At 42.0% G+C, this 15,071-nt stretch overlaps 1 protein-coding gene and 1 long non-coding RNA gene across 6 annotated transcripts in view; one reads left to right on the forward strand and one right to left on the reverse strand.

The window, feature by feature from the left end:
• Window positions 1-14,670, forward strand: part of EDARADD (EDAR associated death domain) — a 129,585-nt gene extending 114,915 nt beyond the window's left edge. For all 5 annotated transcript variants that reach the window (XM_030198106.1, XM_030198109.1, XM_030198104.1 and 2 more), the window contains one exon: window positions 14,024-14,670. In XM_030198106.1, coding sequence (XP_030053966.1) covers window positions 14,024-14,424 — 401 coding nt within the window. In that variant the 3' untranslated portion in view covers window positions 14,425-14,670. The remainder of the gene's footprint in view (window positions 1-14,023) is intronic.
• The window catches only part of LOC115466691, a 62,334-nt gene that overhangs the window by 8,480 nt on the left and 38,783 nt on the right, over window positions 1-15,071 (reverse strand). The window lies entirely within an intron of this gene.

Raw genomic sequence — 15,071 nt, forward strand, 5'->3', positions numbered from 1 at the left:
CACCAAAACTAGCACAGGCCACTTTTTACCACAGCTTAGTAAAAGGGTCCCTTAACTGGTTATCAATGCTGAAAATGGCTGGTTAGCGCCAAATTCAAAAGCGGCTAAGTTGTAGATGTTCCGTGACGGAGTTGGGTTAAGTGCCAATATTCAGCCCTTCACTATATATGTAAACCCCTTAAATCAGGCCACATAAATAGCAGTCCTATTTTTAAGCAGTTTGGCTTCTGCGCTCATAAGCTATTTATTTATTTATTAGAATTTAATATACCGCTCGCACTAACTAGCAGACCTAAGTGGTGTACAAACAAAATGATACCAAATCAAAACAAAAGTAAGAAAGGAACTACATTTTTAGGCAGAAAAGGTATACCCCATTCATGCTATGCATGCAAGGATCAACGTGTACAAACTATAAAAATCAGGAGGGGGAAGGACACAATCGGGAAGAAGGGAGGAGACAGAGGAAGGGAAAGAGAAGATAAAGGGTAAAATGGTTAAAGGTCAGTAAGCAACCACCCCCTCATCTTATTCAGAAAGGTAAACTTATGTTCTTACCTGATAATTTTCTTTGCTTTAGCTGCAGCAGATGTATCCATCAACTGGTGGGTTGTATCCATCTACCAGCAGGTGGAGATAGAGATCACTGACTTAAGTGAGTGGTATTGGACGACCAGCCCCTCTGTAAGCTAGTATATGGCTCATCACAAAGCAAAGGTAGGTCCATGCAAGTAGAAAACCTTCCTCACCATAAGGAGAGAAACAACAACAGAAGAAGAGTATAATCAAATAAAGATGAAACTCTTTCCAAACTCTTTTGAAACTTGTGTTTGAAACTGCAAGACACAAAAGAACTGGAACAAACAGGAACAACAAACACAAAGTGAATAGAGAAAAAGCGGCGGTAAGCTAGGGAGGGATGCTGGATTCATCTGCTGCAGCTAAAGGAAAGAAAATTATCAGGTAAGAACATAATTTTACCTTCCTTAGCGCAGGCAGCAGATGAATCCATCAACTGGTGGGATGTACCAAAGCAGTCTCTAGATAGGGAGGGACACCGTCACCCCCTTTGACAAGGCCGCTGTACCACAAGAAGCATCAGATCTGGCTGCTACGTCCACTCTATAATGCTTGGTAAAGGAATGAACGGAGGCCCAAGTAGCCGCCTGACAAATTTCTTGTAAGGACAAGACTGAAGACTCCGCCCACGAGGTCGACTGCGCTCTAGTAGAATGAGCACATAAAGGTTCTGACAAGCTCTGATCAGCCAACAAGTACGCTGAAGAAATAGTTTCCTTAAGCCATCTTGCAATAGTCGGTTTTGAAGCCGCTTGGCCACGACGAGAACCTTGAAGAAGCACAAACAAATGATCTGTCTTTCGGAAGTTGTTAGACATCGCCAAATAGCGAAGAAGGACGCAGCGCACATCCAAAAGATGAAGACTCCAAAAAATCATGGGAAAATCCTCTTCCCTAAATTCCAGAGATCATAAATTCCAGAGTCACACAGACCCATTCCATAGTGCATGACTGAGCTCATAATTCTACACTGGTTTGGGTAGCACTACAATTTGAGCATGAGTCAGCCTGACAGTAGTAAAAAGGTGGTGGCACAAAGCCTGAAAAGGGGGTGCTATTTTCCTGCCATAAATGTTATAAAATTCAGCTCTGAGTCCATTAGGGCCTGGAGCTTTTGCCAACTTAGGGCACTTAATAGCTTGGGATATCGCCAGGCCCTCAATAGGAGTGTTTAAAGCATCCCTTTGAAGCTGGGTTAACTGAGACAGGCCCAATCCCTAAAAAAGGAGTCCTGCTGAGTGCGGTCACTGGTGCTCTCATTGTAAAGAGCCTTATAAAAATCCACAAAGGCCTCCTGTACCTCTCACACAGCAGAGACCGGTTACCCTGCCAATGTCTGCTCCCCTGGGATCAAACTAATGTAAATAGCAATTTCACAGTTTTATTACCCCATCTGTGAAGATTGTACTTATATAAATGGATATCCTGAGCAGCCCTACTATTCAGGTTTAATGATCTGCTTGCGAAGTTCAATATATTCCCGCTTTACTGCAGCATCCGGAGTCAAAATATGAACACTACGCACCCTGTGCAGTTGTGCAGTCAAAGATAACAGGTGACTGTCCCGTGCCTTTCATACTCGTGTTGTATAAGCTAAGATTTTCCCTCTTAGCACCGCCTTGCTTGCTTCACAAAAATTATAGGATCAACGTCCTCTGAGTCATTTTCAAGCAAATAATGATCCCAAGCCTGATGGAAGAAGGCTCGAAATTGAGAATCCACCTAACGTCCACCCACACTAAACAATGGTCTGAAATAGCCCCATCTTCCATGCCAGCAGCTGTTACCTAGGGAAGAAAAGAGGGGTCCAAAGTACATAATCTAGTCGAGCATGTACCTGTGCACATGAGAAAAAAAGGTATAATCATGGTCCTCAGGGTGAAGAACACGCCATATATCCAGCAATCCAAGCTCATGCATTAAAAGACTGGCTCCATTATCCTCCCAATCAGAGGGCCGTGGTTTTGGAGGGCGGCAATCTATCAAGAGATCTAATGTAACATTAAAATCCCCCCCTACAATAAGTTGATACCCACCCACTGACGCTAACTGCACTAACAAGCAGGAGAAAAAAGGATGAGAATAGACATTAGGGGCGTATATCAAGCACAAAGCCACTCAGGCCCCCACAAGTTCCCCCGCCCATATGACTTACTGTCCATCAGGATCTGTAGAAGTTTATGCAGCTCCACATGATACTTTTTGTTGATTAGAATAGCCACACCCCTCTGTCTCCCATTGAAGGAGGAATAGGCCAACTCGCCCACCAAAGTGCATCGCAATTTTAAATGTTCCATGCTAGATAAATAGGTCTCCTGTAAAAACAAGGCATCTAGCTTCATTCTGGAACAATAGGATAAAACAAGACATCTAGCTTCATTTTGAAATAATAGGATAAAACATTTGTGTGTTTAATCGGGGAGTAGATGCCATCTACATTCAAGGATGCATATCTCAGACTACTACTACTACTACTTATCACTTCTATAGCGCTACCAAACATGAAAATACAGTCCCTGCTCAAAGAGCTTACAATCTAAATAAGACAGGTAAACAGACAGAACAGTTAAGAGGTAAGGGAATTAAAGAGGTGGAGTACAGGGCAAGTGAGTAGTGGCTAGGAGTCAAAAGCAGTGTCAAAGAGGTGGGCTTTTAGCCTGGACTTGAAAACGGCCAAAGACGGGGCTAGACGTACAGGCTCAGGAAGTCTATTCCAGGTGTGAGGTGCAGCGAGATAAAAGGAATGGAGTAGTAGAGGAGAAGGGGACAGACAAGAGAGATCTATCTGCAAAGCGGAGTGCCCGGGGGGAAGGGGGCGTAGGGAGAGACAAGAGTGGAGAGGCACTGGGGAGCAATAAGCCACGCCAGTCTAGGGTTACCATATGAAAGCAATGGAAGTAAAACCCAGACTGGCTCAATCTGTCCTCCTTTTTCTGGAGCCATATGGTAACCCTATGCCAGTCCAATACGCCAAGCAGTGCAGAAAAACAGTGAGGACAGTGTCCCAGCCGCACCATTTCTGCTAGACTCTTCAGAGTACAAAGTATACAAACATAAGCATAGCAAATTCCCAGACATCCCGAAAACCTGTCCAAACTCAACTTCTCCACCCCTTCACTACCCAACCACCCCCTATCACTCTTTTCCCCCCACAGACACTCAAACAGAGAAACCCACATACACAACCATCTCCACATTCTTGACCTACAAACCCACTAAAAGACCCTGATCTACCCCAAGAGCACCCCCAGAAACACTAAGTGCTTCACAGCCACTTCTATATCATCTCCTCCCCTCCCCTCCTCAATGGAACAAACCAATGTATACATACAACAATAGCAACTAGGCAAACCAAAAATATATATTTTTTCTTTTCCTTTTTGGCGAAGTGGATAAAGAAGGGCACATCATTCCCATGGGCCAGACAGACACGAAGAACATTTCAAAAAGAGTGTCCAAAACTCAAAAAATGTCCAAAATTCAGGCCCTCCAGTATTCTATCAGACATAACTCATACCCTGGTTCCATGAAGTAGTGACCCAAAGGAAGAAAAACACAAGTTCCAACATCCCCCACAGGGAGGGAGCAAAAGCGAAATGCGGCCTATGAACACATGTAGACAGACCAAATAGCCCATCCTAGACCAGTCAACGTTGCCATTCCAAGAAGGCCTTTAACTTCTCCGGCCTTTCCAAAAACAAGGTCTTACTGTTGTGCACTATGCTGACCTGCGTAGGATAGTGCAAAGAAAATTTAATCCCTTTATCAAACAGCTGGGAGCAGTAAGGAGAGAGACGCTTGCCTTGCGCAGCTCCGATACTTGCAGGGAAAAGTCCTGGACCAATAGATGCCTCAAACCCTGGAACATCACCTCCTTGCATTGTCAGTACTTTGCTATATGCTGGGCCTTCTCCACATAGATGAGGATGGGGGCAACAACCAGGTGGGGTCGAGCACACCAACATGATGGACCTGCTCAATCCGCAGCCTCTGCTCATCTAAATCCAGGCCAAGCTCTCGAGGGAGACTCTACCAAATTCCAGAGCTCTTGCTCCTTTACACCCTCAGGCAGGCCAACAATGCAGATATTATTGCTGTGGTTCTGGTTTTCCTGGTCATCAACCCGCTCCTCTAAAAGCTTGCAGCGGCTCTCCAGGGTGGTGAGTTTGGAAGTCATCTCAGAGGTGATATCCTCCTGCTGGGAGACTCGGTCCTCTGCCTGCTGGTTGTATGCTGCATGCACAGTCATACTCTCTTTATGTTTGTCCATAGTCAGATGCAACTTAGAAAGTTTATCATCTAGGATATCAGCCATATTCTTTATTTCTTTTATTGCCTCCTCCTGCAGCGCTATCAGCGGTGGGTCCTGAGTTCCCTTAGGCGATCTTCCATCTGTCACCATCTTGGCCATGTGGATGCCCACACACTCTGTAGCAGGCCACAGGGTCTTGGAGGGCATACCCACAAAGCACTCCCCAAACACCACCAGAATGCGCCTGCCGACAATGCATACTTAGAGGCGCCGACTCAAGCTCACTAGGGTTCAGCATGGTAAGAAAATGCAGGCAATATAGCAGATTTAGCAAGGTGGGAGGGAAGAGAGGTGTCTGCTCTGGTCACAGCCATCATGTGACCCCCCCCCCATAATCTAGTCTTGAGACAAGAAGTGACAAGACCAAGGAGGACAAGAAGTGACAAGACCAAGGAGTGAAAAGTATTCTGGTCAAAGTAACGACGTATAGTGCGTAATTGATGAAGCACGAAAAAAACTAGTTTTAGATAGGTACGATACATTCATTTATTTATTGCATTTGTATCCCACCTCTTTGCAGGCTCAATGTGGCTTACAATTCATCATGGATACTGGAAGTAGAAGAGAATATACATTTGGTTTACAGAGGGTTATGTGTTACATGGTGGTGAAATACATAATAGTATTAAAGCAGCAGACATTATAAGACAATACTGGAAGTTTTAAAGATTATACAGTTACACATGTTGATCTTTGTGATATATCTTGTCGAAGAGATAGGTTTTCAGTAGTTTTTGGAAATTGGTCAGTTCATAAGTCGTTTTCAGGTTCCGTGTCAACGCGTTCCAGAGCTGCGTGCTCGTATAGGAAAAGGTAGATGCGTGCATCAATTTGTATTTCAGACCTTTACACTTGGGAGGATGAAGATTAAGGAAAGTGCGAGAAGATTTTTTTGCGTTCCTTGGTGGTAATTCTATTAGGTCTGACATGTAGGCTGGGGCGTTACCATGGATTATTTTATGGACTAGGGTGCAGAGTTTGAATGTGATGCGTTCTTTTAGTGGAAGCCAGTGTAGTTTTTCTCGTAGGGGTTTCGCGCTTTCGTATTTTGATGAGCCGAATATTAGTCTGGCTGCCGTGTTCTGGGCCGTTTGGAGTTTTTTTAAGTATTTGCTCTTTGCAACCGGCGTAGAGTGAGTTACAGTAGTCCAGATGACTGAGTACCAATGATTGTACCAGATTGCAGAAGACAGTCCTTGGAAAAAATGCTCTAACTCTTTTTAGTTTCCACATTGAATGAAACATCTTTTTAGTTATGTTTTTCGCATGATTCTCAAGTGTTAGGTGTCGATCAATGGTGACTCCAAGAATTTTTAGGGTGTCCGACACTGGTAGATTTAGTTTCGGTGTGTTAATAGTAGTAAATTTATTCTTATTGTATTGCGAGGTGAGTACTAGACATTGGGTTTTCTCTGCATTAAGTTTAAACTGAAATGCATCTGCCCAGGAATTCATGATGTGCAGGCTTTGCATGATTTCATTGGAGATTTCTCTTAGATCCTGTTTGAATGAGATGAAGATCGTTACATCATCAGCGTATATATATATGGGTTTAGGTTCTGATTCGATAGTAGTTTGGCCAAGGGTGTCATCATTAGGTTGAATATGGTTGGTGAGAGGGGGGGATCCCTGTGGAACTCCGCATTCAGGTGTCCATGTAGCTGATGTGGTCAAATTTGATGTCACTTGATATGAGCGTGAGGTTAGGAACCCCTTGAACCAATTGAGAACGTTACCTCCGATTCCGAATTATTCGAGGATGTGTAGTAAAATTCCATGGTCAACCATGTCAAATGCGCTTGACATGTCGAATTGTAACAGTAGAATATTATTGCCGTTTGCTATCAGTTGTTTGAGTTTCGGTCATGAGCGTGACTAGTACGGTTTCGGTGCTGTGATTAGAGCGAAATCCTGACTGGGAGTCATGTAAAATTGAGAACTTGTCTAGATAATCCATAAGTTGATTAGTTACCAAGCCTTCTGTTATTTTGGTAATTAAGGGAATAGATGCTACTGGTATGTAGTTCGTTAGTTCATTAGCATTTTTCTTTGCATCCTTGGGTATAGGGGTGAGTAAAATATTACCTTTCTCTCTTTCTTATAACAGAAATTGTAAATGTTATATGAATTGAAATAAAATACATGAGAGGAGAAGGTCAAGTGAGAGTCTAAAATGACTCCTATATACTGAAAGGAATCAACTGGAAAGATGGTTGTACCAAAGAGACAAAGAGAAGAAGTAGGAACAGTCAAGCCACCAGTCAAGCTATGTGTTAGCCAGCTGAACAAAATCTGGATATTCAATGCTGAAACCCAGACAGGGCCCAGCACTCAATATCCAGGAATAACGCCAGTGGTAGGCAGCAAAATGCTCACCACCACCAGCTGAATATCAGGGGTTGGTTCTTGAAATGCAGTAACCTTATAACAGAAATTGTAAATGTTATATAAATTAAAATAAAAAATATGCCAGAGAGAATGCTTGCATACATATCTGAGTTAATACTTGCCAGTGGAGATGAGATGGTCATTGTAGTTACCAGTTCTATAGGCAGCAAAATGTCGTGGACACAACCAATATTTTGCCCAACACAGTATCCACGACTAGAGAACTTAGAAAAAGATATTCTGCTACCTCTAGGCAATTACAGTCATTAAGAATGCAGATAGCTGAGTGACTGGTGGATAAGAATTGCTTGGTAGTGTCTTTGCTTGTTACAAGGTGGTAGGCCCCACTGAAGACTTTGGTCAAAGAGTTTATAAATTATTATTTTCCATGTCTGGTGGAAAAGCATATAGAGTGTAAATGTAGGATAGAAAGGTGAGATGATGCAAGCTTCAAACAACATTTCAGACACAACAAACTGTGACTCAATACTTCAGCTGAGTCCTAGAAGCTAGATGTATGAGTCACAAGGATCATGCAGCTCATACTGTGAGACTGATCCTATGCCGAAAAAGAAACTGTGCTCTTAAGTGTCTTCTTTCCTGTCAGCTATGGGGGCTGAGACTCCAGGGTATGTGCTGGGGTAGGGTCTCAGGAAGGGCAAAAACCGGGAAGAAATTTAAAATACCTATCCACTGCTTTTTGTTGCCCCCCAGACTTCTGGCAATTTGCTGACTCTCCTTCAGTTTGATATCTCAGCAGCATTGGATGCTGTAGATCATCCAAAGTTATTACATAGACTTAGTGAGTTGGGTGTGTCAAGTTCCTTGTTAAATTGGTTTAGTGAATTTTTAACTAAGCAGGTATATTGAGTTAGGAAGAACAGTGTTACCTTTGCACCTTGACGCTCTATGGGGGTCTTTTACTAAGCCATGATAGCATTTTTAGCTTGCTGTAGAAATCAGCTGGTGGTAAATGCAGAGACACCCATGGGTGTCTTGGTGTTTACCACCAGCTGATTTCTACTGTGAGCTAAAAATGCTACCGTGGCTTAGTAAAAGACCCCCTATATGTGGAATCTCCCAGGGTTCACCACTTTCTCCCTTGCTGTTCAACATTTTTCTTAGCCCCTTAGGTCTGATCTTGGGGTATTCTGTTTATCATATGCAGATGATATTTTTTGCAGTGTCAAGAATTGACAAAATATCTCTTTGGTCTTGTGCAAATTTTTAAAAATTGAACAAAATAAAAACCCAAATGTTATGGTTCGGTAATTTTGACTTTCTGCCAACAAGAGAATTAGTCTTGGACATGGGCGAAATATTAAACTTTGAAAAAGAAACAAGGGTACTAGCAGTTATTTTGGACTCCAAATTGACCCTTTGAATCCCAGAAAAACTGCCTCACGAAAAAGTTATTTTTAAAACTGTGTTACAAGTCATCCCAGAGCAGGAAAGCTTTAAAAATATTACACAATCTATACTCCTTCTGCAGCTAGATTATTGCAATTCCTTGTACTGTACAGTGTCATCTAAGTTGCAGAAGAAGCTGCAGCTGTTGCAGAATACGGCTGCTAGGCTCATTTTTAATCCGGGCAGATCTGAAAGAGCAACACTCCTACTGGATTCTTTACACTGGCTTCCAGTCAATGTGAGAATAGCTTTTAAAATGGGCTGTTTTTTGATTTTTAAATAATTTTATGGGTTGAACTAAAGAGGTTACTAGGATTTTACATTTTCCTAGTACTCAGCCAGCAGTACGTATGATTCATAAGATGAAACAGTTTTCCTTCCCTGAAAGGAGTTAAATATAAAACACAGGCTGAACTGTCTTTTCCCTTTCAGGGAGCTAGGTTATGGAATAGTTTCCCTGGGCAACTTAGGGGCCCTTGTACTAAAGGTTTGCCGCGCAGCAACCCAGAACTACTGTCGGCCCAAAGCGGGTGCTGGCGGTAGTTCCACCCCCAGTGTGCACCATTTCTGGTGCTACAGAAAATCAGGTCTGATTTTCTAGTGCAGGGATTACTTGGCAGTAATGGGCCAATGCCAAGCCCTGCCTGGTTACTGCCAGGATAGTGCGGGAGCCCTTACCACGGCCTCAATGGGTAGCAGTAAGTGCTCCCCCCAAAATGGCCATGCAGCAAGTGCGAACTTACCGCATGACCATTTCTTTTTTTTGGCCTTTTTACCTGCTGTGGTAAAAAGGGCCCTGGAGTGTGTTAAAAATGGCTACCGCTGCTAGCGCAGGACCCCTTTTACCACAGCTTAGTAAAAGGGCCCCTTAGAGAACTATCATCCTATCTCTTATTTTGAAAATCTCTTAAAACATACCTTTATTCTTTATGATGTTAATTATGCTTTATTAATGGTGTATTATTATGCTTTGTAGCTTCCCTCTATTGTTGAGGTTTATTCTTTTTGTTATCGGTGTAGAACCCTGTGAAATATGTGGAATATAAGATCATTGATGGTATGGTATGGTAATTCTTGGAAGAAGAAGAAAGTCACAGATGGGAACTTCCTTCGTATGTTTGGCAGAAGAAAGGGATCATAGAGACAGCATGTAAATGGAATATGGATGGGAGGTGGTGGGACCATAACTGACTATTTCTAAGCCCAGTGGTCATTAGGGTTGTTGGTGAAAGTGGTCCATGCCATCTGGATATGTATCTCCAACAATTTCTGGTCCCCTTTCATGCGTATGACCAACTGCAACCTGACTAAATCCTAGTGCAGACATCTGAGTCAAGCAGTCATCCACTGCAGGTGCTGATAGTATCTACTTAATAGGGAGGTTAAAATCTAACACAATCAAGCAGAAAAGATCCACCTTCAAGTCTAATAGGAAACAATCCTAGAAAGGCCAGGGTCTAAGATACCAGGCAACTGGTTACTAACACAAAATAGTTTGCAGATTTAATTTTAAAAGCTTAAAATTCTCTAGCAAATCTACATACATTGCTGGCCCTGCTGTACAACTGTTATAACATCACCACCTGTACCCTAAATGCATGGTTGATGGGTAGTTGAATATGAAGGTGGGTACAACTGATTTACAACACTATCCCCCGTTTACTAAGCTGTCTAGCGGCTGCCTCCTGGCAATGCTGACACAGCCCATTCAAAGTGAATGGGCTATGTCGGCATTAGTGCACAGCAGCTGCTAGCGCGGCTTAATAAACAGGGGGGGGGGGATGCCTTTGGACATAAGCTAGATTTGAAGAATGAGAATGCCAAGCTGGTTTAAGATGAAAAGCAACACTGTAATTATCACATTGGCTTCTTCCCCATACAACTGGATTTGGTTTAGATTATGGGGGACATGTTAAAAACTAAACCAGCAGGAAAAATCAAAACCCAGACTACAAAAGGTAGTATAGATAAATAAAAAAAACCCCACCTCAGCAGGAAGAAAGACATCACTATCACCACACTGAGAAGTGCACCAAGAAGCACATACCTTTGATAAGAACATAAGCATCGCCATACTGGGACAGACCCAAGGTCCATCAAGCCCAGTATCCTATTTCCAATAGTGGCCAATTCAGGTCACAAGTACCTGGCAAGATCCCAAAAGCCTGAAACAGATTTTATGCTGCTTATCCTAGAAAAAGCAGTGGATTTTCCCAAGTCCATCTTAATGGCTTATAGACTTATCTTATAGGAAATTATCCAGACCTTTTTTTTTTTTAAAAGCCAACTGCTTTTACCACATTCTCTGGCAATGAATTCCAGAGTTTAATTACACATTGAGTGAAGAAATATTTTCTTCAGTTTGTTTTAAATTTACTACTTAGTAGCTTCATTGCATGCCCCCTATACCAATGTTCTACAGTTGCTATATTTCATGAAGCTAACAGAAGAAGATAATGACAATAGTAAGGGAGCAAAGAAATGTCAATCCTACACTTGTTGACCGCAGCTTTCCCATAACTTAGGTTCAACGCAGTATACAAAAGGAGCAGTATCTAAATTATACAGATACTTAAAACAACACAGCAAAAATAAGAATTATTATTTAAACCTGACCAAAAAGAGGAGTTTTGAGCATTTTGCAAAATGTCAGATAATTCCATTCCAAATGAATTATTGACGGAAGAGAATTCCATTCAGGAATTATAATAACCTAAAAAATTGAGTTAATCATCTTCAAAAAATGTAAGTTTCTAAAAGATGACGGACAGAGAATAAGCTGATTCCTTAAATGAGATGAGTGACCAAACAGTGAATTGGAGATCATATTAATTAATAAATGTGATGTAGAACCGTAAATAATTTGAAACAACAAGCAAAACGCCTTAAACAATATCCTTTCAGCCTCCGGGAGCCAATGTAGTTGAGCCATAAATCCTGATACACTGGTGAACTTTTGTAATCTAAAAATTAGCCTCACAACACTCTTCTGGATAAGTTGAAGATTTTAAAGATATTTACTGTTTAACCCAAAATAGAGTACATTACAATAGTCCAGATGCGGCAATATCAACATCTGGACTAAGAATAAAAATGCTTCTTGAGTAAAAAAGAAGACCGAATTAACCATAACTGCCTTATTCTCTCTCAGGTCATAGGGCAGATTAAGCAGCAATCAAATTTAGGGGGAACTTATAAACATGGGCTACTGTTAAGATGTGTTATTTTATCACTAGCTTATGCTATTTTAGCACAGATCCCATTTTATGCAATGAGATCTAGTTACTAATAACCCCAGGTTATCAGTAAAATAATCCATCTTAACAGTAGCCCACAGTGATAACTTCCCCCCTTAAACTGTTGTCACTACTGAAAGCATGGTTAGGGTAGGTTTCTGACTTGGAAGGGGCGTTATCAATCTGAAGGTGCTAAGTGCTCCCACATTAATATTTTTGCAGGTCTTGCATGCTAATGGACAAATTAGCAAGGAGCCTGGAAAGGGATAAAAGAAAAAAAAGCCCTATTTTAGGGATGTGTTAGAAATGAGCTTAGCTTATGGAAAATTCGTGCATTAAAATGAACTAAGCCCATTTCTTAGCACATCTTAGTAAAAAGGCCCTTAAGTTAGTGTTTTGACCTGGTTTTACAGCCTGCCTCATTGACACAGACTACTCAGTAATTACTATGGAATCTTTTGGATTTGTATTAGGTAAATGAGACTTTTATTAGAGGTTCATTATTGTCTAAGATACACAATGATTAAGATAAAAACCTAAAAAGAAAAAATACCTATCTATAGTTAAAAAGAAACAACCATTACATCACTGGTCACTACATCCAAGCAAAGCTAGGAGTTTCTAGACCAGGAAAAGAAGCAATAATAAACTATACATACATCACTGGTCCTTACATCACCCAGGCTTTTTACATCAGCTGAGAGAAGCCACTTTTTTAGCGAAGCCAGAGTCTCGTGACCAGGAGCGGACTTTCTCTGTGATATGTCCATCCATAGATGAGCTTCCCATTTCACTGGCAAAATTTTCCCTTTTTATTAGGCTTAGAACTCATGTTCAGAGCTAAGGAAAATTACAGAATGCTTGAGAGTTTCTCTGTTTTGGTAAACAAGCCATACTGTGGGAATGTGGGCACATTTTTCTCAGTCCAGGTGGCCAGTCTGAACTCGAAACAGGCTCCACCTTTCCCTTCACATACCAAATTAATTAGAGCTGTGTCTTATTTTCTTACACATTCCAAATCATTTTCACACAAACAGAATTATACACTTTAATGAGAAAGTGCACTGTCAGTCACTCTGATAGAGTTTGAAAGTAATTTTTAAAATCCTTCCATTACAGTTAGGTGTTCTGGCCTTAAAAAAAAAAAAGCTGACCCCTTTGTGTTCAAGAACTACAATCAGGAGTGGTCCAAGACAATCTGCCGCCTGAGGCAGAAAATAAGCTGTCGTGTTGACTCCTCCACCGCTGCCCTGCCCTTCCCTCTGTTCCCTTCCCTTCCCAACCCCCTTCCCCGAAATTACCTTTTACTTTTCTTGTATTTCAAAAGAAGCTGGTGACAATAACTCCCTTAGGCTGCCCTGCCGCTGGTCCTGGCTCCTTCTCTTTACTGCGGGCAGCCTGGCTCTCTGATGTAATTTCTTCTTTCCTCAGAAGCAGGCCGCCCGCAGTAGAGTGAAAGGGCCAGGACCGGCGGCAGGGCAGCCTATGGGAGTCGCTGCTGCCGCCTTCTTTTGAAAAACAAGAAAAGAAAAAGGTAATTTGGGAGAAAGGAGTTGGGGATGGCAGGGCGTGGGGAGAAGCCACCTCATGAGAGTGCTGCCTGAGGCCCCTACCTCAGGTGGCTTAATGGTAGGGATGCCACTGACTACAATTGTTTGTTTGTTTGTTTGTTTGTTTTTCAAGCACCAGATATCTATTATGTTGAAGTTTAAAATAAGATCACTAGGTAACAAAGATAGTTGCATAATGGCTATTATTAAAGTACGCATTTTATATAAACCAAGTGGTACGGGCGGTTAGCTTGACGGAGTTTAAAAAGGGGTTAGATAGATTCCTAAAGGACAAGTCCATAGACCGCTATTAAATGGACTTGGAAAAATTCCGCATTTTTAGGTATAACTTGTCTGGAATGTTTTTACGTTTGGGGAGCGTGCCAGGTGCCCTTGACCTGGATTGGCCACTGTCGGTGACAGGATGCTGGGCTAGATGGACCTTTGGTCTTTCCCAGTATGGCACTACTTATGTACTTATGTACTTATGTAAGCATGAAAATAAAGAAAAAAATTCACAATGTTTTAAATATATGTATTAATTTTAGATCTGATAACGATGAAGCCCTGCCAGGACACATCCTATCAAAACTGCAAATGTCCTATCGCCTTGCTCTCCACTCCAGCCATCAGTGATTTGTTGAATGATGAGGACATGCTATACCTGCTAAGGATTAAGCTGGATCCATGCCATTCCACTGTAAAAAACTGGAGAAATTTTGCTAGCAAATGGGGGATGACGTACGATGAACTCTGTTTCCTAGAGCAGAGACAACAAAGCCCTACCCTGGAGTTCTTGCTACGGTACAGTGACAGGACTGTGGAAGAACTGATTGAGCTGTGTAAGCTCTATAACAGGGTTGATGTCCAAAAAGTACTGCTGAAATGGATAGAGGAGGACTGGCCAAAAAGGAAGCATGCAAGCTGTAAAAAAAAATTTCCAATTTAAAGGACATGACAATTTTGTGAATTTGATTATTTGTAAGATCTACATTTAAAAAACAAAAGAACAAATACGTTTGCTATTATCTATGGAACACAAACATGATTTATGGCCTATAAGGATGTGCACATCTGCATGAAAACACTGAAGGGGGGGGGGGGGCGCTAGTGGAAGAAGTACAGTTTGTAATTTTTGAGGCAAGCTCTGTGAAATCACTTTTGGGTTCTGTGTAATTTTGGGGAATAAAATTAATTCTATTAGCTCTCTTGGGTGTGTGATGTGCCTCTGTTTAGATTTTCATAGCCGATATTGTTCCAGTGGTGTAGTCACAGGTGAGCCCGGGTGGGCTAAGGCACTTTGAATTCAGGCCCACCCAGCAGTGGCACAACTGTGATGTGGTTGGTGGGGATCCCCAACCCTGCCAGCTGAAGACTTGCGGCATCTCTCCCTCCCCTGACCTCCAGGTGATCAATGATCTCTTAACACTGCTCCCTCAACCTCCTGGTACCTTTTAAATCCTTCAGTTCATCACCAGCAGTGAACTCAACTCATACCCATTGGTAGCACTGGCCTTGAGCCTTCCATCTGATACAACTTCCTAGACCAAAACGTTGCATCAGAGGGAAGGCTTGGGGCCAGCGAGACCAGCAGGT

Source organism: Microcaecilia unicolor, chromosome 3, assembly GCF_901765095.1.
Source record: "Microcaecilia unicolor chromosome 3, aMicUni1.1, whole genome shotgun sequence".
Lineage (NCBI taxonomy): Eukaryota > Metazoa > Chordata > Amphibia > Gymnophiona > Siphonopidae > Microcaecilia > Microcaecilia unicolor.